At 38.7% G+C, this 22,499-nt stretch overlaps 1 protein-coding gene across 2 annotated transcripts in view; it reads right to left on the bottom strand.

The window, feature by feature from the left end:
* The window catches only part of LOC121422455 (myosin phosphatase Rho-interacting protein-like), a 119,692-nt gene that overhangs the window by 44,422 nt on the left and 52,771 nt on the right, over positions 1-22,499 (bottom strand). For both annotated transcript variants that reach the window (XM_041617521.1, XM_041617519.1), the window contains exons 5-6: positions 902-1,909; positions 47-136 (exon numbers count right to left, since the gene is read on the bottom strand). In XM_041617521.1, the coding sequence (XP_041473455.1) occupies positions 47-136; positions 902-1,909 (1,098 nt within the window). The remainder of the gene's footprint in view (positions 1-46; positions 137-901; positions 1,910-22,499) is intronic.

A 22,499-nucleotide genomic window follows, 5' to 3' on the forward strand; every position in this document is an offset into this window, starting at 1 on the left:
GAAAATTTTAAAAAGGAAAAATAAAAGAATAGTTAAGGCTACCTACCGGAAATGTTTCTGCAATCTCCTTGCGTTTCACCTCTTCATTGTCTGCAAGGTTTGGATCTGAGCTACTTCGTTTTAACCTAGGTGTACCCTGAACATAATAAAAACAGACAAACAAGAAAAGTAGATGTAAGAATGTTATGTTACCAAGTGTATTTTATTTATTTTATTCACTTTACCTCTACACAAAAGATAATTTTCTTTGTTCCCCTTTTTTTATCATGAACAATACATACATGCCATTGAACGTACCAACGACTTAATTTATCACAATATTTAATTCAGGGATCCACACTCAAAAAGCTATGCTTTTTAGTGGATTCCTCCATTTCCTCAGCTTCACTTGGATGAAGAGATATATTAATAAAACAAATTTATTTGACTTCTCTCTGCTCAGCACATATAATGATTAATTTATTAGATATTCATCTGTCTTGTCATTTTGTTTAATTTGTAGTTTGCTTTGTTATTTCTGTTGAGAAATGAAATAAACTTGAACTTGTCTGTAGAGAAAATGGTGAGAGGAGAATAGAAGTAATGGGAATAAAAGAAAGAGGAAGAAATAGAGGTATATTAAGAAAATAGAAAGATGAACAGAAATAGTTGAGGAATCAGGAACGAATCAAGGAAAGGTAAGAGGAATGAAAAATGAGGGGCAGGGGCACTAAGATAGGAAATGAGAGATAGTTGTGATGAAATGCAACAGAATGGTCCATGAAGACATATCATTGAAAAATAAGTGATCGAATTTATACTACCTGTAAAAGACCAAACAAGTTACTTTTCAAAGAACATAAGAAAATATTGAATAACATAATATTTTAGATACTTTTCCACCTGTATGACCATAGCCTACCTCTTGTTGACTTTTTCTTTCTGAGATCGGGAACGGCACAGAGCTACCATCAAGAGTATGCCTATTCCGTCTCTCCTGTGCATGGCGTCTTCTCTCTATTGTTCTCTTGCTTGGAGATTGCGTCTCTCCTTCAATTAATGCTTTGTTCATTTTCAAACGCCCTCTCTTTGGAACGTCCAAGCGTTGTAACTCTTCCTGCGACAACAGGTTCTGGGTATTTGTGTCTGCTTTGGACGGTTGAGGTTTCTTTGATTGAGAGTCGGTGGTAGATTGAGAGTCTGATGGTGAAACACTCCTTTCGCTGATACTGGATTTACGGGAGGACGATGTTGTTGCTTGTTGCGTAGGAGACAACCTGGGTGAAACATCCTTGTAAACATTATTATTGTTTCTATGTAATGAAGGTTCTGTGCTACTGGTTTGAGCTGGAAGTGAATCTCGATGGGATTTGTGAACAGAGTCAGCCTGACCCCCAAGTTCTGCTTCTAACTCTGACAGGGCAGATTCTGAATGTCTACTACGCATCCCTGAACTAGTTGAATACTTATGGCTGGAACCGTCTGATACCGGTCTCCTTGACGCATCACCTTTTCCTGTCACCTCCTGTTCATCATTTCCAAGCACTTCCTTGACCTCTGACCTTCCCATAGTTGTATGACGCCGATTCAACCTTTGCTCCCTATCCTTCCTTATTGCTGAAGACGATGCTTCTGCAGTGGTCGTCTGCGCAGAGGGTGTTCTCCTTACTGTCTGTTTTTCATACTTCTCTGGCCGATGCTCGAGGGCGCTGTGTGATCTCCTGAGGTTGGACTTCTCCTTTCTGGCAGCTTTGCTTGAAGCAGTATAGATGTCAGTAGTGTCTCTGGCAGTGGTTAAAATGACATCTGTACCAAGTTCATCTTCTCGTTCTAAGCTTTCAATCTCTGATAATGGATCATCACTGGACAATGGTACATCAGGTTTGGCCTCTGCAGGTTCATCCTCTATCCTCTGGGGTTTATCCAAATCCTGCAAATAAAAGGAAAATAAACTTATTTGCACAGACTCATTCATAAAGCTTCATTATTAACAGCTGCAGTACATAAAAAACTTAATAGCAGATGTATTGCTCTGATCAGTCTAGAGGAAAGTTATATAAGAGTAATGGTAAAATTAAAGTATATACCTCTAATGCTCTTGTATACAATAAAGGTTCACAATTTTGCACACTACATAAACAGACTTATATTTTAAAAAATATCGTCGGCCAAAGTTATAAATTAACTGATAGTTAAGGTCTACATGTGGGACAACATGTAGACCTTTGTTGAGTTGACCAAGTATAACATCAAATAACGATCATTCAGAGTCAAGAAAGATGTAAATATTCTTCGATTTCTTGATTGCTTCCAACTAAATCAAAACAATTTAAAGGAAATGTGTAAAATAGATGGGAATTTCATGGACATAAAGGTGTAAAATGTGAAATTTCCGGAACATTTGCGGGAAGGTTTTTTTTCTTTGTACCCCTGTCAGTCAACTTTAAACACGCGTTTATTCATAGCATTTAAACCTAATGACTTGGGCCTAATTCTAATAATTTTGGCCACCACTCTATCTGCTTGATGATGTGCATTATGATTAGTCTAAAAACTAGCTGAAGCTTTTTGAAAGAATTGGATATAGATGAAGCTGTACCTTTCACATAAGGTCTTCAAATTCCAGTGCAATATACACACACAGAATAACACATAAACTTATAATCTCTTGCATACCACAGGATCATATATTATATGATATCAAAAATATAATATCATAAAAGAAATAGGGAGAGGATAGCTCTGATTTATGTGTTTACTGCGTCTTTAAACAGCAACAATTCTGATAGAAGATCATAAAATATCCCTGGGAGTACTAATAACGAGGTACAGTCATAACAGTCCCATTTACACAACACCATCATACATATAAAGGAAAATAACACCATTGAAATTATTAATTTCAAATATCAGATACAAAAAATAGCAAGCAAGATATGCAATCAATTACACATATCAAATAACAATTTTGATTAATAAAAGTAGGTTTGTGCATAAATATAAGAATCTTGTTACGCCACTTGATGCAAACCTCTATGTAACATGGCCTAGGATATGAATAGAGCACAATAAAGGTAGCTACAATAATCTCTTGACTTCACAGAAATTTGAGTAAAGGAAAAACGTTTTGCATAAACTAACTAACTAGACTGAAAACTGTGACTAATGCCAACGTAATTGATATCCATGCCCAATACATGTAGGACCCCATCAATGATCATAAACCTGAAAAAAATCTTTCATTTCTACTAGGAGAAACATTGGTGTGGTGACTATTAAAACAAAGCTCTTGATTTTGAATAATAATGTGAAAAACTAATACAATTTTCCCTTGCAGTGTAAATGAATCTCAAGACAAACCTACATCTCTCAACACTGTCAATATATTGCTCTCTCTCACCAGTGTCTATTTATTTTTCTGCTTGGTAAAGGATGATATAAATAATTGGCTGCTGAGAAGAGGAAATGAACTTGAAAGAGGAACCATGGGATTCCTATCAACTTAAAATACACAGCAGGCCATGTAAGTTGTGGGATGGACTGCACTTTGGAATGGTTGTTCATTCATTTTGCACTTTTGGATAGAAGTAGAGGTTCCTGAACAATCACAAAAAGTTCCAGAATGCTAGCAAAATATTGAATTTGTGTTTATCAGGGCTCAGTAAGATGATTAGGCACTACATGTACATCCCACTTTTAACAGGTTAACAAAATTGATAAGAATAATATAAGGTACATATAAAGTGTGTCCCACATAAAACGAAACCGACAATTATCAATGATTTATCATAACTTAATCACAAATACAATAGACAAATGACATACCATTGTAAAGCTTAGAATCTCCTCTTTCGTCTGAAATTACTAAGATTATTTCTCATTTATGCATGAGTGAGCAAAATCTATTTGAAGAGAGGATACCAAAAAGTCATTTGGCGGGCTGTATTTGGGTTTCAAATCGAAAACCACATATTTAAAAAGTTCAATATCTGTTCTTTAATTTGATACCTCAATTACAGAAAATGATCAAGAAATAAGAAAGTTCTGGTTATTTGAAACAAGGCTTAATTTTCAATAATTTCATAAAATAAAGAGGTTTTACAGGCTAGCGTTCAAACTCACTCGACACTCCGTTTTTGTTGAAGATCAGCCATGCATTAAGCCTTTTGTTAACAGTGCGATAGCTTCTATGGGAAACCGGTGAATACATGTTTATACAATGAAATTCTGGAAATACAAGCACTGTTTGACGGAACATAACTTTTTTACTTCTTGATCATTTTTTGTGATTAAGGTATCAATAAAAGATATTGTACTTTTTAGGCATGTGATTTTCTTTTTGAAATTCAGATACCCCCTGCCAAATGAGTTTTTAGTAATCTTTCTTCAAATTGTTTTTGCTCACTCATGCATGAATGAGGAATAACCTAAGTAATATAAGATTACATAGGAGATCCTAAGCTTTACATTGATAGGTGATTTGTCTATTGTATTTATGATTAAGTTGTGATAAATTATCGCTAAATCTCAGTTTTGTTTTTTGTGGGACGCACTGTATAGTGCACATATATGAGGCCTATATGTAGTCTCTCTATAAAAAAAACACAAGTTATGATAAATCATCGCTAAATCTTGGTTTTGTTTTTTGTGGGACGCACTGTATAGTGCACATATATGTAGGCCTATATGTAGTCTCTCTATAAAAAAAACATAAGTTATGATAAATCATCGCTAAATCTCGGTTTTGTTTTTTGTGGGACGCACTGTATAGTGCACATATATGTAGGCCTATATGTAGTCTCTCTATAAAAAAAACACAAGTTATGATAAATCATCGCTAAATCTCGGTTTTGTTTTTTGTGGGACGCACTGTATAGTGCACATATATGTAGGCCTATATGTAGCCTCTCTATAAATAAACAAGTGGAATGCCTCTGGCCGTCTCACCTGCATCACGCAGTTCAATATAGCAGCAGTGCTGACTTTGAATACTACTCTAACTTGCACAAGATGTTCAGTGATACATGGTTACTCTTATGTCCACTTTTTATGAACTAGACCAATAAACTTACAGAGATATATGATGGTTATTCAACAGATACACCCAATTCGGCCAAAGTTCATTGACCTTTGACCTTGGTCATGTGACCTGAAACGCGCACAGGATGTTCAGTGATACTTGATTACTCTAATGTCCAAGTTTAACGAACTAGACCAATAAACTTTCAAAGTTATGATGGTAATTCAACAGATACCCCGATTCGGCCAAAGTTCATTGACCCTAAATGACCTTTGACCTTGATCATGTGACCTGAAACTCAAACAGGATGTTCAGTGATACTTGATTACTCTTATGTACAAGTTTCATGAATCAGATCCATAAACTTTCAAAGTTATAATGGTAATTCAACAGATACACCCAATTCGGCCAAAGTTCATTGACCTTTGACCTTGGTCATGTGACCTGAAACGCGCACAGGATGTTCAGTGATACTTGATTACTCTAATGTCCAAGTTTAACGAACTAGACCAATAAACTTTCAAAGTTATGATGGTAATTCAACAGATACCCCCCGATTCGGCCAAAGTTCATTGACCCTAAATGACCTTTGACCTTAATCATGAGACCTGAAACTTGCACAAAATCTTCAGTGATGCTTGATTACTATTATGTCTAAGTTTCATGAATCAGATCCATAAACTTTCAAAGTTATGATGGGAATTCAACAGATATCCCCAATTCGGCCAAAATTCATTGACCCTAAATGACCTTTGACCTTGGTCATGTGACGTGAAACTCAGGCAGGATGTTCAGTGATACTTGATTAACCTTATGTCCAAGTTTCATGAACTAGGTCCATATATTTTCTAAGTTATGATGACATTTCAAAAACTTAACCTCAGGTTAAGATTTCGATGTTGAATCCTCCAACATGGTCTAAGTTCATTGACCCTAAATGACCTTTGACCTTGGTCATGTGACATGAAACTCTAATAGGATGTTCAGTAATACTTGATTAACCTTATGGCCAAGTTTTATTAACTAGGTCCATATACTTTCTAAGTTATGACGTCATTTCAAAAACTTAACCTCAGGTTAAGATTTGATGTTGACGCCGCCGTCGCCGTCGGAAAAGCGGCGCCTATAGTCTCACTTTGCTTCGCAGGTGAGACAAAAACATAAGTTATGATAAATCATCGCTAAATCTCGGTTTTGTTTTTTGTGGGACGCACTGTATAGTGCACATATATGTAGGCCTATATGTAGTCTCTCTATAAATAAAAAACATAAGTTATGATAAATCATCGCTAAATCCTGGTTTCGTTTTTTGTGGGACGCACTGTATAGTGCACATATATGTAGGCCTATATGTAGTCTTTCTATAAAAAAACATAACAAGACAGCCTGCATTACGCGATTCAATATACATGTAGCACAATGCTGACTTTGAAATTGAAAACAGCTATTGAATAATTTTTCACAAGAGAAAACATTCATATGATAATACGATACATGTACTATGTCCATTGACCCAACATGACCTTAGACCATAATCATGTGACCTCAGAGACAGACTGTCCAAAACATACTTGATAGCCCTTATGTCTATGTTTCATGAACTACATGTACATGTGTAGATCCATAAACTATTAACAATAAATTATGATACCATCAACATAGCCCAAGTTCATTGATCCTAAATGACCTTTGATCGTGGTCATGTGACCTGAAACTCACACAGGATATTCAGGGATACATAGTTACTCTTATGTTCAGGTTTCATGAACTATATCCAAAAACTTATACCAATTCCACAAATACCCTGAACATTATAAAAATCATTGATCCTAAATGACCTTTGATCGTGGTCATGTGACCTGAAACTCACACAGGATATTCAGGGATACTTAATTGCTCTTATGTCATGAGGCCACCGCACACCTTACGACCAGACTGGTCTGTGTGTTTCTGAGCTGTTGTCAGCTTCATACCCCTTTCATAAACCCAATTATGCGGCTAATAGCAGCATAATTTGGTCGTAAAATCGGAGGAGGTCCAGAGTTATCCGCATTATTTTGATGCTGCTATTATCCGCATAATAGCAGCATCGGGACCAAATTTTGACTTTATGAATGCATTCAAAATAATGCGGATAATTGCCATGGTGCGGTCACAAGGTCACCCTTTTCCAACACCACCGCATCGGAGGGGGCGTGTCCTGTTGTCATGACGATAATCCGCCTTTTTCAGGACGGGCGCTTGTAAAAATAGTGTGGATTATTTTCGGAGTTTGTGAACGCAATTTTTATTGAATTATCCGCATTACTCTTAGGCGGCTAATTGGAGGATGGGTTTATGAACAGAATGCTCAGTAGTGAGCATATTATTTACTAACAAGCTATACTTACCTATACCATCTCATCAAATTGCTATTCGTTACCCTGACTCGAATAGCCACCGGTAAAAAACTCCCCGAAAGAGGCTAACTGCAATCAGATAGCCTGGGAAACCCGTCACGGGACGAGACCCATAAAACCCCCTCGCCACATATAAGCCTCCTCTTTCGTTGCCAAGGAGGGGCGAGGTCTGCTGGGGAGGACGGGAGGGGAGCTATAGGTAAGTATAGCTTGTTAGTAAATAATATGCTCACTACTGAGCATTCTGATTTACTACACTGCGCTATACTTACCTATACCATCTCATCAAATTGCTAGAATAGCACGGAAAAACTGGAGGAGGGGCAGAAACGAGACCCTTTCCAGACAAGTAGGCAAAACAATGATAAAGAAACTGATTTACTATAAAATTGAGTAGTCTCCCAACTGGAGAAGCTACTCTTGTAATAAAGGGATAAGAATCATCAACCACGTTAATGAAATATATCAACTGGAAATAGTCTTGGAAAAATTAGGACAAGACAAGAACCGCCAAGGCAAAACCTGTGTCTTGGCTATTACATCAAATAAGTAATAAGATACAAGATATTGAATAGGTCCAATAGGATGCCTGGAGGATCTCCTCCAAAGAGGTACCCTGAAAAGTGCCCAAGATGCTGCTATGCCCCGTGAATCGTGGGCTCTAAAGGATCCTGATAAAATGGCATTTTCTCCATCTGACCTGATCCCCTGCACTAACCTTCGAGAAATTGTAATTGGATTAACAGGGCTGTGAGGTTCTATTGAACTAATGAACAGTTGGTGGGAAGTGCGAATGTACTTTAATCAATGTACCACTTTAAGGCACGTACGGGACAACATAACAAAGGCCATATCGGCCAATCGACCCATATCGGCCAATCAATCAATCAATCAATAACCTATCTTCGGAAACTGACGAGAGACTGTAAAATCACATTGTTCACCCCAGGACTTGAACCTGGGACTCCAAGGACGCTAGTCAAGTGCGTTATCCATTCAGCCATGATATCCCCCTTGGAAGAACATCACAGGATTTAGGGGTTTCTATTTCTTAGCTAGGAAATCAGGTCTAGGGATCAAGCGGACTCTGTCCTTCTCCCAACGAATATGACCCGGTCTCACCGTGGTGTATGAAGCAAACTACGTCTTAGACTTGAAGCTATAGTCAACAAGAAGGCTGTCTTAATGGAAAGATCAAGGGAGCAATTATGGGTTTAAAGGGGAATTTGGCTAGGGCACCGAAGGACTCTTGGCAGGTTCCAATTGGGGAAGAGTCTTCGGCTGGGAGGAATCTGTTAAGAAGGGTCTTGTTAGTCTGGTAAGGACAGCTGAGTTGAGGTAGTTTCCCTATTATAGAAGCCTGAATGAATGGCTGCTATGGTTGACCAGTAACCCCTTATAAAAGAGACTGATAAACCTTCATCAAATAATAAAGGAAATAAATCTGCTATCTGACGAGGCAGAAATTGGATCAATTTGTAAACTGCCACACCATCTGAAGTATCTCTGGAGTCTAGAATCATGAGTGTTCTAATTAAGATGTATATTCATGCATTCATTGTTTCCTTAAATTTTCAATGAGCTTCTCTTGTTTACAAATGACATGCAAATTTCCTGTAGAAAAAAAAAATTACGACACTGATGGATTTCAATTTCATGATCAAACCAATGACATTTGCATATTAATGAATATCGTACAGATGATGTGGAGCGTTGTTTTTTTTTTTTTTTTTTATCCACATTGCGCAGCACTCAATCCAAGAGAGATGAATGGGTACCTGGCAGGACTTTATTCCTCGAAAACCCAGGGTAATAATATCCAGGTCATTGGACATAATGTGATATGTGCTAAACAAGAACTGATTTATTATCATTAACCAATTCCTGATGAAAGTTGCAGGCAAAATATATGAGATACCATATTGGCCTTCAATTTGATGTAGGCAAAAAATTGACCACCCCTTGTACACTTCCAGAACCAGTTAGTTGGATCAGTTGGTAGAATGTACTTCTCACAAACAGGTGTGGGGGGTATTTGCTACCACCCTGTTCGGCGTTCAACATTTAGAGTACAGAGCCTCATCGGTCTGGAGCTGCACAGTGGCTGCCGGGCTCACAATAAATTGGGTAAAGAGAATTATGGAATATTTCTTAACTCAGATTTCTATTACGAACATTAAAATATTATCTTAATCACAATCCCTGATTGAAAACTCTGGGATTGTATGGGAATCTTTATCATTGGAACACACAGTAGATTTATGTCATAAATATTTCCAAGGAGAAGCTGATATCATTGTGGCAAGTGTGGTAGAAACTGATGGACAATAGCAGCAATTCTTAAGGGTTCACTACCCTCAGGCCTTGGTTTGAGATCTCAAGACTGTCTGAGCATCCAAAGACCACTCCATAAACCACATCTACAAGTTACTTCTGTCATTGCTTTGTAAGCCAAAAATAGTGTAGATATACACCTCAGATGCCACAAAATTATCAAGAATATTACTAGGTCTACATTCTATACAAGTGAACGCAACTTTGTAAGTAACCCAAGTTTGGCAAGTTTTACCATTATGCCTGTATGATTTGCCTGGTATGATTTTGACAACCTCATCCATCACCACTATTTCCTCCTATCTACATTCTTCTGATATGAAAGGGTATTTTTTTTTTTTTTGCACATGAACACCTCAATATTACATATTGCTGAGGACTTGGAACAGATTTCAAATAATGAAAAGTAAAGGCAAAGAAATAGTCTTCTCCCTACTGCTTGTGGGGAAGGGTTAGTGTTAGATTGTCATAAGTCCCGGTTATGAGTGGGGGCCCTGAAATATGGTGCATTGAAAGAACGCCTGGCGGCCCCGTTCCCCACCATGAGGATTCCTATGACTTTCCCAGCGGCCCCTTTCATTCCTGGCGTCGCTACCAGAGCAAGGGAAGAGGGGGATGACCTTTTAAGTTCATTATAGGTCTAGGGTATGGAGCTAGAGCTAGCGTATGGAGGTCTCTGGTCTGGGCCTGGCCCTGGACTAGGGCCTGGCGGACTACATGTGTAGGTCTACTCGAGGAGAGCTAATAACAAGTCTTGTCAGCTGTGGTGTTGGCTGAAAAAGAATTGTGCAATACTTCATGAAAGTGTCCATAAACAAGTCCTTACCTTCGCAAGGAAGCTTATTGAGAATGAGAAGTCCAGCTCAGTAGCTGCCCCTTTCTCAATCATCTTGAGAGCATCTAGTCTTTAGCCCTCCTTGCCCTTGTGCATAGCAGTGTTGATTGCTGCTTGCTCATACTGGAGATCAGCGATTTTGTGACTCTAGCAATAAGTTCTTGTCTTTGGTAGAGACTCAGTCCAAGCCGCTCAGCTTCACTACGAGCGGATATCAGATACCCCTAGACTAGTAGTACATCGCGAAAACCATACCGCTCCGGGCGGCCACGTCCAGCGCTGCAACTGTAAGCTGATAGTCGGCTGAGTGGTAACCAGTGCCGCGGCGAGGGTTACGGCCCGATCTAGTCTTCCTCGCTCCCGCATCCCCGACACGGAAAGCAACGTCCGGGGCCGAAGGGATGCACAAAAAATCCTCAAAGTCTTGAGCGGTAAACCGATAAAGTTCGAGACTTCTTTACTGATGGGTATAGGCCGAGAGTGTTGCTTATCTGGGAGCGGACGTCCCGAAAGCAGGATCTATATACGGAACGTCCATCTTGATCGCAGACGGACGAGTTCAGGCGGAAGATTGACTTCTCTCTCGCTCATTATTCGCTAGCTACGTATACGCTACTGGTATACTGTTTTCGGCCCGAAGATGAGGGCAGTATTTAAAAGGCATGTTCCCACTAGTCGGAGTATCACGTTTGAGTAAGCCAGAACTCTCTCGTACCCCTAATGGTGAATCTCTCGATCGAATCCCATTTGCTGGGCAGCTTTCAGGGAATGCAAGGAGCTGCTACACTGTTAGAAAATTTATCCTTAAAATAAAAGAAGTTCCTGCAGCAGAGTCTCGAGAACACCTGTAATCTTAGCGAATTGCGTAATCTTACAGGAAATTGGTATTTGGTGTATGGAGACTTACATATTTCCTTGAATAAAACACCCTTTTTCCCCTTTTTAAACAGACCTGTTCTGTAGAATTGCAGAAAAGTTCCTGTTTAATGAATTTACAGAATGATTCTGTTATTGCTTTCTGCATAATCTTCTGTTTATTTTCTGTAAAATCACGGTGTTTTTTTTTTTTTTTTTTTTACAGTGTATAAGGATTTGATTGGGGGAAATCGCCCCCAATCTCTTCTAATGAATTGGGTCGGTGGTAATCGAATTCCGAATCAGATTCTCCCACGATGGAAAACTATTATCTACGGCTAGTACGAGGCGAGTTATCATTAGCCCCAACTCCGCGATCTGTATGAGGCGATCTAGGCCTCTTTCTCTCTACGTCTAGAGCATTGAATTATGGTCTAGAATGAGTCGAGTTTTCATTAGCTCATTGTCTCGGGCGGCTAGGGGTCGGGATGGGTCGATTGCAGCACCCGATGGGGGAGGATCGCCTGCAAGGCTTCCAAGATCCAACTACTACAATTGTTAATAATTTCTCTTAATTATTATTTTAAACCGCATGTACGTAGAATAGATCTTAATTCCACAGCACTGAATGAACTCCTGCACAATTCTACAAGTACGATGATACACCAACCTGTTGGACTGTAATGATAACTGATGATGACCCGTCTCGGCGGGGTCTGGCAATGAATGGACTGACCGGTCACAATCCCGGGCCAGTCGAAGCTTCTTATAAAATATAGGGGTTGTAGTGGGTCGTTAACTCGAGCCTGATTGTCATTAGAACACGAGTGGTCATCGCGAGGCTTCTTCTTGCCCGCCCTATACTCTTTGATGAGAAGTTTTAGTTACCCCGATCGGAAGGAGTGTAAACAGCTTCTTCCGTTATATCCGTACCCTTGTCTACTTCCCGCCTAAGGGGCTGGGTGTCTGATTGTGTAGTGTCATTAGCCGGCGTTGTCTTGGCCGGGTTACAAGTGTTAGACTTCTTATTCTTCGGCTTTATCTTGGCCGCCTTATCATCGTGCTGTTATTATTTCTCGGCTTTGTCTTGACCGAGATAATGGCCCTCGGCTTTATCTTGACCGAGTTGATCTCCCCTATTTATTGAGATCTTAGGGTTGGAAAATAATGTTTATTTCAGTTATTTCTTCAGACATCGTGATTCATAAAAAAATAATTGCGCGGTGGCTAAACGTTTCGAGTGTACTCAACGACGTCGCGGTAACGAAAGAGGAGGCTTATATGTGGCGAGGGGGTTTTATGGGTCTCGTCCCGTGACGGGTTTCCCAGGCTATCTGATTGCAGTTAGCCTCTTTCGGGGAGTTTTTTACCGGTGGCTATTCGAGTCAGGGTAACGAATAGCAATTTGATGAGATGGTATAGGTAAGTATAGCGCAGTGTAGTAAATAAGGGTATCAGAGTCACAGACCAGTCATAAACAAATCACAAGGAAAATGGGAAGGATTTGACATGTCAAATTCTTACAACTGGATTGCAAACTCAAACAAACTTCCAGCCAATCAGACAACAGAACCGTGACATGATATGATATACATGTCCCTCCCTATTCAGCTTTACTATTAATAGCTGTAACTATTGATAGGGAATGACATCTTTAAGCAGTAGTTAAGCTATCACGAGTCAATAAATTAAAGCATGAACATGGTTCAAAATTAAATTCCTTTATTTTTCCATTTAATCTCCTTTATCAGATGTTATCTTGACAGATGAGATGAAGTGAACTGGGGGAAAGATATCACATCCATGAAAAATGTCCTTAAAGAAAAGTTACCCTTATCACAAAACACTCATCAAAGTTGATCTTCTCTCCTGTTTCAAAGTCAAGATGGGATTTTTCAACAGCACCAGGAAAAATGTGGGGAAAATTGATGTTGGAAAGTGTAAAATTTTACAACTCAGCTGTAGTAAAATCAGTGAGATTGGAAGTGCTCGTGCTATGGCAGATACATGAATGAGCTAGATTTTAAAATTCAATTAGGTCTATATCATCTCTATAGCCAGGCAATATTTCATTTCTTCTTTTTTCTTGCCAATAAGTAAATCTGCATTTAAAGACCAACTTGTCCACACTTATCAAGCTCAACTCTCTGGGATGATAGGTTATCTTCAGGAATGCCACTCAAGGCAAAGCTGATGTTACAGCAAAATGTTGACATCAGTCTTTCCTATATCCTTCAAGATGTTCTGAGCATCCACAGAAAGAACCACTTCACACAACAGACAAATCACCCCTATTACACATCTATCTGCTTTCAGACAATACACATTTTCTTAACCCCCCCCCCCCACTATCCTTAACCCCATACAAGGCTTAACCCCTGACTATCGTTTTCTTGTTTCAGTATATTTTTCTTTACACCATAATATTTTGCATTTCCTTGACCAGACTATCGCACAGCTCATGAATATTGATCACTTTGCTCCATTGCGCACATTTAACATGAACTAATGCGAGACATCACACTTTCATTCATCAAAACCCATCTTTCTTAATTATCAAAGGATCTAATAATAGCCAGGACACATATTCTGAAAGATCAACAAAAAATATAGGCTCTTTTCCTCAAAATTTAACAAAATGAAGTATACCAAGAACAGAAACTCTTTAGAGTGGCACTTGTCCATTCCCATACAATATTTTGGTGAATATTGACCCCAAAAAACTCAATATTATTTCATTGTCCAGCATGTATTCCCCCAATTATATCCACTGCCTATCCCTTAACACAACCTATCCCCATTTTATATTCAAGACCTAAATCTCATTTCACCATGTAACATTTTACTACATCTTCATTAATGAAAAATGCCCAGCTGCAATATTTAATGAGCGAAAACCATACCATCCCACCCCCCCCCCCAAAAAAAATACACCTTTTCCCATTTTGAATGCAATGCACAAGACCAAAATGGTTGCATACAGATAGCTACATAAGTCCATCAAAATAACATTCACTGTTGCATTAATAACAGTTTGTTACATTACATAGTAATGATATCAGAATGACAGGTGAACATATCTCAAAAATGTCAATAATGTACACTGCCCTCTATCATCTCAAGATGTGCATCTACTTTCTCAAACTTGTTTAGTAGAAACCAGTTAAAGTGTTAATCAGAATGCTTGGAGTATATGAAGCAATTTTGAGAGATCTACCAAGCCAGTTTGGAAAACTTTTTTTTACCTATTTTTCACAATTGATTTTCAAATAAGAGAGAGGTGCCTCACACCTTATTTCTTTTGTTGTTTTATTGTTTGAATTACACATTTTAATTTTTAGACATTTTACTGAAGCACAAAATGTTAAAGTAATAGTAATTCCACATATTCACGGAGAAATAATACTTTGTTTCACATAACATCGAAGACAGAATTAAAATATTACATATTTCAAATAATAAAATACAAAAGAAATAGAGAGTGAGTGATGTCATCAGACCCCTCCTTTACATACCGACCAGGATTTGAATATATTACTTAATTGTGAAATGAAGGAAAACTTTGATGTCATAGCTTTCTTATCTTACATCCAGTTTTGATGAAATTTTCAGTGTTATGCTTCTTATTCAAATCAACTTATTGGGGTGGCCTAGTCCTTTAAGATAATCACGATTTATCAAGAGACTAGTTGTTTGCTGGTTCGATGCTACCTTTTTATAATCTACTTATTAGTTCTTTCCTGAATACCTAGTTCCCACTGGTCTTAATCATGGAATAATCATAATGCTAGTAGAACTGATCACATGATAGTGAGAACGAGGTTTTATGATATTCATACACTCACCCAAAGTCATTCCAAGTATTCTTCTTTGATAATGTAATATTCACCTCATCAATACAGAAGTCAAGGTCATGATAGGGCCAGAGTTTTCAAATTAGCTTTCTGATCCGGCAAATTCTCCTGATCACTGAACAATCTCAAGATTTGTAATGGAGTTACAATTATCGCTCTAGTTCATAGGATTAATCTCGAGATTGCAATCCTTAGTAAACTACAGAGTTTTTTGCACTAAAAGAGCGCTATTTTACCAATTATCTCGCTAATTTGCGGTTGCAGATGCACTCAGGATTATTTATTCACGGCGTCAGACCATAATGCATCGATGCCTAGCTCTTCTTGTGATGGTTGAGACAGGGTTTCTTGAATCTCAAGATTAATCGTGAAGAGGGCTTATCGGGCTAAAATCTCGAGATTGAGAAAACTGGAGCTGGTACAGCACCGCCTGATGTTAATGATATGATACAAGCTTTCATTCTTTGTACTGAAATGTATTTCACTGATAAATCATATCATTTCTGTAGCACATGCATCTGCGCTTTATAAGGATGAAGAAGCAATTGTTAATTCTTTGTTGACATCTGTATCTCTTATTCTCCAGGGCAATTCATATCATATCCCTTTAACTACTCATATAACATCAATTGCTAAATTTCAATCCTTCTCGTCTAATATTCAACAACCATTTCTCCAACTATAAAAAACATATATTCTTTTTTTGTCAAATGCATTCACTGAAGCCAGCAGCAAAAGGAGACAGAAAATGACCAATAAATCATAACCTCCTGTCAAACTTCAAGTCTTTCTTGCGTGGAAACATGACAATGATCAGAATTTTCAAAGGTTGTAGATAAAAGATATAAAATGTCAGATGAAGTTCAGAGGTAGAAAGTTCATTAAAAGCAAAATAATTGTAATCTATTTTGATGACAGCTGCACTGCAGAGATAGTACACTGGTGATTAGTATTCCATTTCATTTTAAAATGTGGGTTTGGAAAGATGTTTAATGAGCCATAAAGGATCACACAGATATAGAGGGTAAAACAAAACTCAGATCTTTACCGGTTTTTTGGGAGGGTGGGGGTCTTATTATCAGTATTGACTTGCTCTGATAGGTGTAAATACATTGTATGGCATATGGGATGTTTGAACTTTGTAGAACAGGTGAGCTATATTACTCTATTCTGGAGTAATTTTTGATCCATCATATTCTTTTCTCTTTATACCTTTTCTACCCTGGAGTTCAAAGCAGACTCCACCTTTTTTCACCTCATCAGGTCAACTGATAATATGCTTGGAATGTTGAAGGACCCAACAAAATATCATCAAGAAACATGAGTACCTTTCTTTTAAAGGGCATGTTCACCCAGATCATAAGGTTTTACAAAAAAATAAAAATGGAGAAAAAATATTGGTGAAGGTTGGATGAAGATCCATTAAAGAATAAGAGAATTATAAATACTTGATTTGTGACATCATTTATGCAAGTAGCTCCCCCATATTTCAAGTGATATAAATTCAATAATTCAATATTTTGAATGGAACATGATGAAAATATTTCTCTTAGAGGGAACAAATATTGATGTGTCTAATGATATATCCACCATTCAAATAATAAAGATTACTTTGATAATTTTTAAGAATATGGCAATTTGGGAAATCATATCACATGAAATATTGAAGAACCTGCTTGTTTTATGAGGTCACTAAGTCAAAACTTTCAAAATTCATAACTTTATTAATCATTAATAGATATTTGTCAAACTTTCACTAATATTTTTCTGTAATTTGAGCATTTTTAATAGAGAGACAATGTAATATGTTTGTTTATAACCTTGAGCATTAATAATAACCAACCCTTACAATATGAATCTCAGTCAAACTCAATCCATTCACCATGAGACCAAGATAGGATCTTAATTCAAACCACTTTTGTAAAGTTTGGCCAATGATTCAATATGCCCTTTCACATGGTTAAAAAGTGAATTGAATGATGATTCCAGTGAAAAATAAGACTATTGACAAATTTTTAGCACGTATAAAAGCAAAGTAAAAAATTATTAGAATCATGAATGCTAATCATAATCACAAATTCAAATTCTACTCCAGAGTTGAATTCCAGTTCCATTCAAAGCACAGTTATTGAGTGAGTGTGTGAAAGGTCCAATGACTCTAAAAGATGAATTGCAATCATCATTACAATGAAAAGGCCCTATATCTTGTCAAAATATGCATTCACACAAATACAGGACATTCGTATTTCCAAAATTTGAATATTTGGGGGGTGACTTTAATCCTTTACTTTCTCTTTATTCTTCTTTCCCTTTTCTCTGCCCATCTCTTTATTTTTCCACATACCTCTCAGTCTCTGTTGATATGTGCATAGAGCAAACCAATAGCACACACACACACATAGTAGAAAGAGAATACAAAGACAGTAGACAGTCATAATGCCTGACTCATAAACCAATCAATCCCAAACCTATGAACAAATATTCTCTGCATTCTTTCTTCTCTATTTACCTTTCACTCTTCCCTTCATAGACATCTCCCCTTAACCTATGCTTTAAGGTGTCATCATAACATGGCTTTGTTATTGCAAAGTTCATTGCCCCAGGCTCAACTTGTCTACTCACTTCAAGGTGAAGCTCAAGTTCTATTGATAGACTCAATATCTAGGCCCCGTCTTAGAAAGAGTTACGATTGATCTCATCAATCTTTACTAGGCAAATCCATGTTACTGATGTCATCATTTATCCTGACATGAAATGTACACAACATCCCTTTGTAAACAAATGGGAGCACACTGATTGTCCAAACAATTATGTATGCATCAATATATAGACATACACATTTCAGATGTTGGGATTACTGGCTTTCCAGAGTTGTGATTAGTAGGATTAATTGTAACTATGTGAGATGGCACCTATGGTGTATTCTAAGGGTTTTACAAAGCAGATAAACCTCTACTCATATAACTATTACATCAATACTATGACTCTGTTACATACAAGAAGAATTGTAAAAGCAATTACATTCATTTATCTAATAATTTCCCCTTTAAGGATATTTTCGAATGATCAAGAACATTCCACAAGTTTGTAAAAGCTTTTGTTAAGCAGGCCTCTGCCTATTTAAAGGCCAAGGATTGTTATTTCTGAATAGAGATTACTTTACAATAGAATTGTATTGGTAGTGGAAATGAACAGGCTTAGCTATTTTGTTGACACATGTTAATTTCAATAAGGTCATTCAAGAGTCTTCTGGAATTTGACTGCTCCTGAAAGGAGAATGTTTTTTAAAGACAATACTAGAACCTTCCATAATAGTTAATACTATATAGAAGCCTCTAGAATAGTGAATACTAGAATGATCTAATACTAGAAGGATCTCGAATAGTTGTAATTAGTATATAAAGCTGGCAGATTCTTCAAGAACATCATCACATCACATCATATGAGATCACTTCACCAGGTCTGATCAGAGCTAAGAGTTTCACTCCAGACTTTATTTCCACCTGGAATATTTATCTTCTGTGGAATTATTTGCCCGCCATCAATGAACTGTTTGCAGTTATTTTGAGAGAGGAATTCTCAGTTCTCATCGAGATCATCAACCTGTTTAATGAACACACTTCAACCCATGGATTGCTGAAATTGACTGTTAATCATCATCAACATCGTCTTCACGGACATTTCAACTTGATACAGTGACTCGTCATCATCGCCATCATTGTGAACGTTTACTTTTGCCAGCCAAATTGGAATTTTAATTTGGATTATTAATCGGATATATTGCACGTCTGTCACCTCAAGAAACATAAGATACTTATTTATGTTTTCTTAGTTTTTGAGTGTTATATTTAGTGTTATATTTCCTGTAATAAAAGAAAAGGAAATTCAATTTCAAATTATTTCATTGTTATTTGTTGCAGTATCGTAACAACTCATTATGTGCAACATTTACAATATCAATAAACCCATGAATGTCAAGACCTACCCCCCACTCCTAACTCCCTCAATTAACAGAACATTATTTCCTTTCTTTCATTTTTTTTAATTTCACTGCTTATGATGTATGTATAAACTTTGTTGGGAACTTTCATTCATTATTGTTAAGCTTTTGTTGAGATTTTTTCTGAAATGAGGTATTGTATTCCATAGTGACCATGGTTAAAGAAGCAACACCAGAGCACTATTTCTTTTCTCCTATCCACATCCTATGGAGACACATCAAAAAAGTCATCCTAAACACAGCTAGACTAGAGCTGAGGAAATTTGCAGAAACCTGAACAAATCCCTTGGAAATTGTGCAAGTAGAAACAATATCCTCCGCAAGTCCTCATCATCATTTCCCCATAATATCTACTAAAATATTTAATAGTAGTAATATTTTCAACACAAACAGGAACTGCAAACATAATGATAGAAAAAGCAATATTATCTTCATAATGTAAGACTTCATTCATGCCAAACTCTTAAAATGAAAAAAATCTAATTGATAATTGGTGACAAGAAAGATTTCTTAACATATCACTGGACCTACTATGAAAAGACTATCAACAAGGAGGATTACTTGAAAATTAATTCATTTATGAGTAATCTCACAACTGATATTCCATGCCAATAGGTTAGCTCATGCCCCCCCCCCCTGCCAATTCGTCTGTACATGCCTAAATCAATTATGAAAATACTTACCTGATTTTCTTATTTACGAGATAACTCATACATCTACTTGATTTGCTAGTTCAGCCCTCTGGACTGCCATACCCGAATAGAACTCCCAAGGATTTAAAAAGCGCGAGCGCGCCCTCTCCCGTTCAGGCTTACTACCCATGATCACCGCGCAACTAGCGTCCATCTTCCTCACCTTTCGCAAGCCCATACGTTGAAACATGTTGCTACGCAAGGCGGAGGGTCGGTGGGAGGGTATCAAGTAGATGTATGAGTTATCTCGTAAATAAGAAAATCAGGTAAGTATTTTCATAATTTACTTCAATAACTCCATACATCTACTTGATTTGCTAGACCAGCACGGACTCAAACCGTAGGGAGGCATGTTTTCAATTGTAAGCCTAAGAAAATTTAAAAGAAAAAACAAAAACAACGAAATTTAGGGAGAGGGGGAAAAAGCCGCAGCTGCTTTAAGCGCCGAAGCAGCAAATCTCGCCTCGCTGGACGGAATGTCCTTCAAGTAGAAAGAAGTGAAGGAGTTAGTTGAGCGCCAAAAGGCGGCCCTCAAAAATGTCCTCGAGAGGAATGCCCTGTATACTCAGGAATACTAAGTATCATGGGCCCTCGGCCTAGTGTCAGGAGAACAACATCACCTGCTGACTAGAGCGTAAGAATCGAAATTTGTTGAAAATTTCAACAAGAATCGTGATCGGAAAACTGAAGCTTTTAAGGCTCAGTAAGTGATCAATCGACCAACCTGAGAAGGCGAGATATCTCAGAACCCCTACCGAAATTTAAGCGTGCCGCTTGCTAGTAACTAGCATGCGACTAGCAGGGCACTCGCTTAATAAGCGAGTGCATGCTAGCGAACAGTCCCTGCTCGCTAAAAGATCGCTTAACTATTACTCTGCACGCATATCACACGCTTATTAAGCTAACCGCATGCTAGTTACTAGCATGCCGCAAGCTTGCGCAAGCTAGTCGCACGCTTCCCGCAAGCTTGGAAATTTCTGTAGGGGAAGCCTCCGCGTGGGAGAAAACGCCCAGAATTCGATATCTGTCTCAAATGCGTGAGGGCAGAAATCTGCAGAATTCTGATAGAGAGCTGTGGTAAAAAGTTACTAGCGGTCCGAAGGGGACCAGGAACGACGGAGAGTAGGGATTTAGGAAGAAAACCACTCGTAAGGCAGACAAGGGTCGAGAAAGCGACTGAGTGCCATCCTGTTAATAAGGAATGCCGCGGACATGTTGCCTATGTAGAATAGAGCAGTCTGGTCAAAACAGCTCAACCGGGCGTGTCAGGGATACAGCGCGGTACACATCACGACAAAAGTGTGTTAGACCGAGTGATCGAGAGAGAACTCAGGATCCCCTTTCTCCCATACTGATTGAAGCACCCATCTGAGGGTGCAGTGCCCGCGGTGGAAGAGGTGGCTTGGCTCAAGCCACCATCGCCGAGAGAGCCCGTGAGGCTAGGCTGCGATGGCTGTCCGCTGGGCGGGGGAATCCCTAGCAGCAGCAAGTGTACGCCAGAGGGAGCTGGCGAAAAAAAATCTGTCACGATATTACGTGTAAACGACCATCAAGAGATGCTCTAAACGAACAGACATCGCCAGATATGATACCTCAACCGTTACATTCCCAACGGAATCGAATGAGGTAGCAATGGCCCTGTCCTATCAAGTTAGGGACGGAAACTGGCTAAGAGTGTCGAAGTCCTCGCTTGAAGAAACAAGCGAAGGAGACTTGAGGAAGTAATCACAAAATTTCCATCAGTCTGCGGTGAGAACCAGTTGTTTATGAAAACAGTCACAAGGCCTGTTTCTCAGGTGATCGTAAGAGCGAGCACCGCCGGCGCCGGTTGCGGCAGCGTGGAACAGTCCGATATCGGTAAGATAAGGAGCTCCAAAAAGCTGCGGGGGGGGGGGGGCGGCAAAAATGACGCCCTAAGCAGCGGGGGATGAGAATCTAAATTTCTAAAAGAAGAACTCCAGTGAAGTAAATCACTTACATGGAGAGGCTCATCCACAGTCGGCCCGAGAGAAGGCGGGTCGTAGTGATCGTGGTTAGGAAGGCATAAGCATACATCCATCCACTGTTACATCATCCTCGGTCGTGCGGTGACCCTGGCCACATGCCTTGCATGGAAGGAGGATGAAAGCAGCATGCGGGGCGACTCGAGTGTGCCGTGAAAAAATTTCTAAGAAAGAAGCCGATTCGACTAACGGGCACGGTAAAGACATCCACCGTAGACCACTCCGCACAAGGAGGGAGCGGCGGAGACGCCCGCAAGATTGACCCACATAGAGGGCAGTCTATGAGATAGACAGTTAGAGCTCGACCGATGGTCTGGCGGTGTACAGTTTGGTGTGAACTCGCCGACCCGGTACGGTGGGTGTGCCCAGAAAGTAGGCATAGAATGCCGACAGAGAATCCTGGGGCTTTAAACAAGTTTGAACGCACGTACATAGCCAACAATCTCATGAGATGTACGGCGGTTACTTTCCTCCGAGATGATGTTTACCCAACCGGGAAAGACTCGGGGAACAGCTGTGAATGTCAAC

This window comes from Lytechinus variegatus, chromosome 10, assembly GCF_018143015.1.
Source record: "Lytechinus variegatus isolate NC3 chromosome 10, Lvar_3.0, whole genome shotgun sequence".
Lineage (NCBI taxonomy): Eukaryota > Metazoa > Echinodermata > Echinoidea > Temnopleuroida > Toxopneustidae > Lytechinus > Lytechinus variegatus.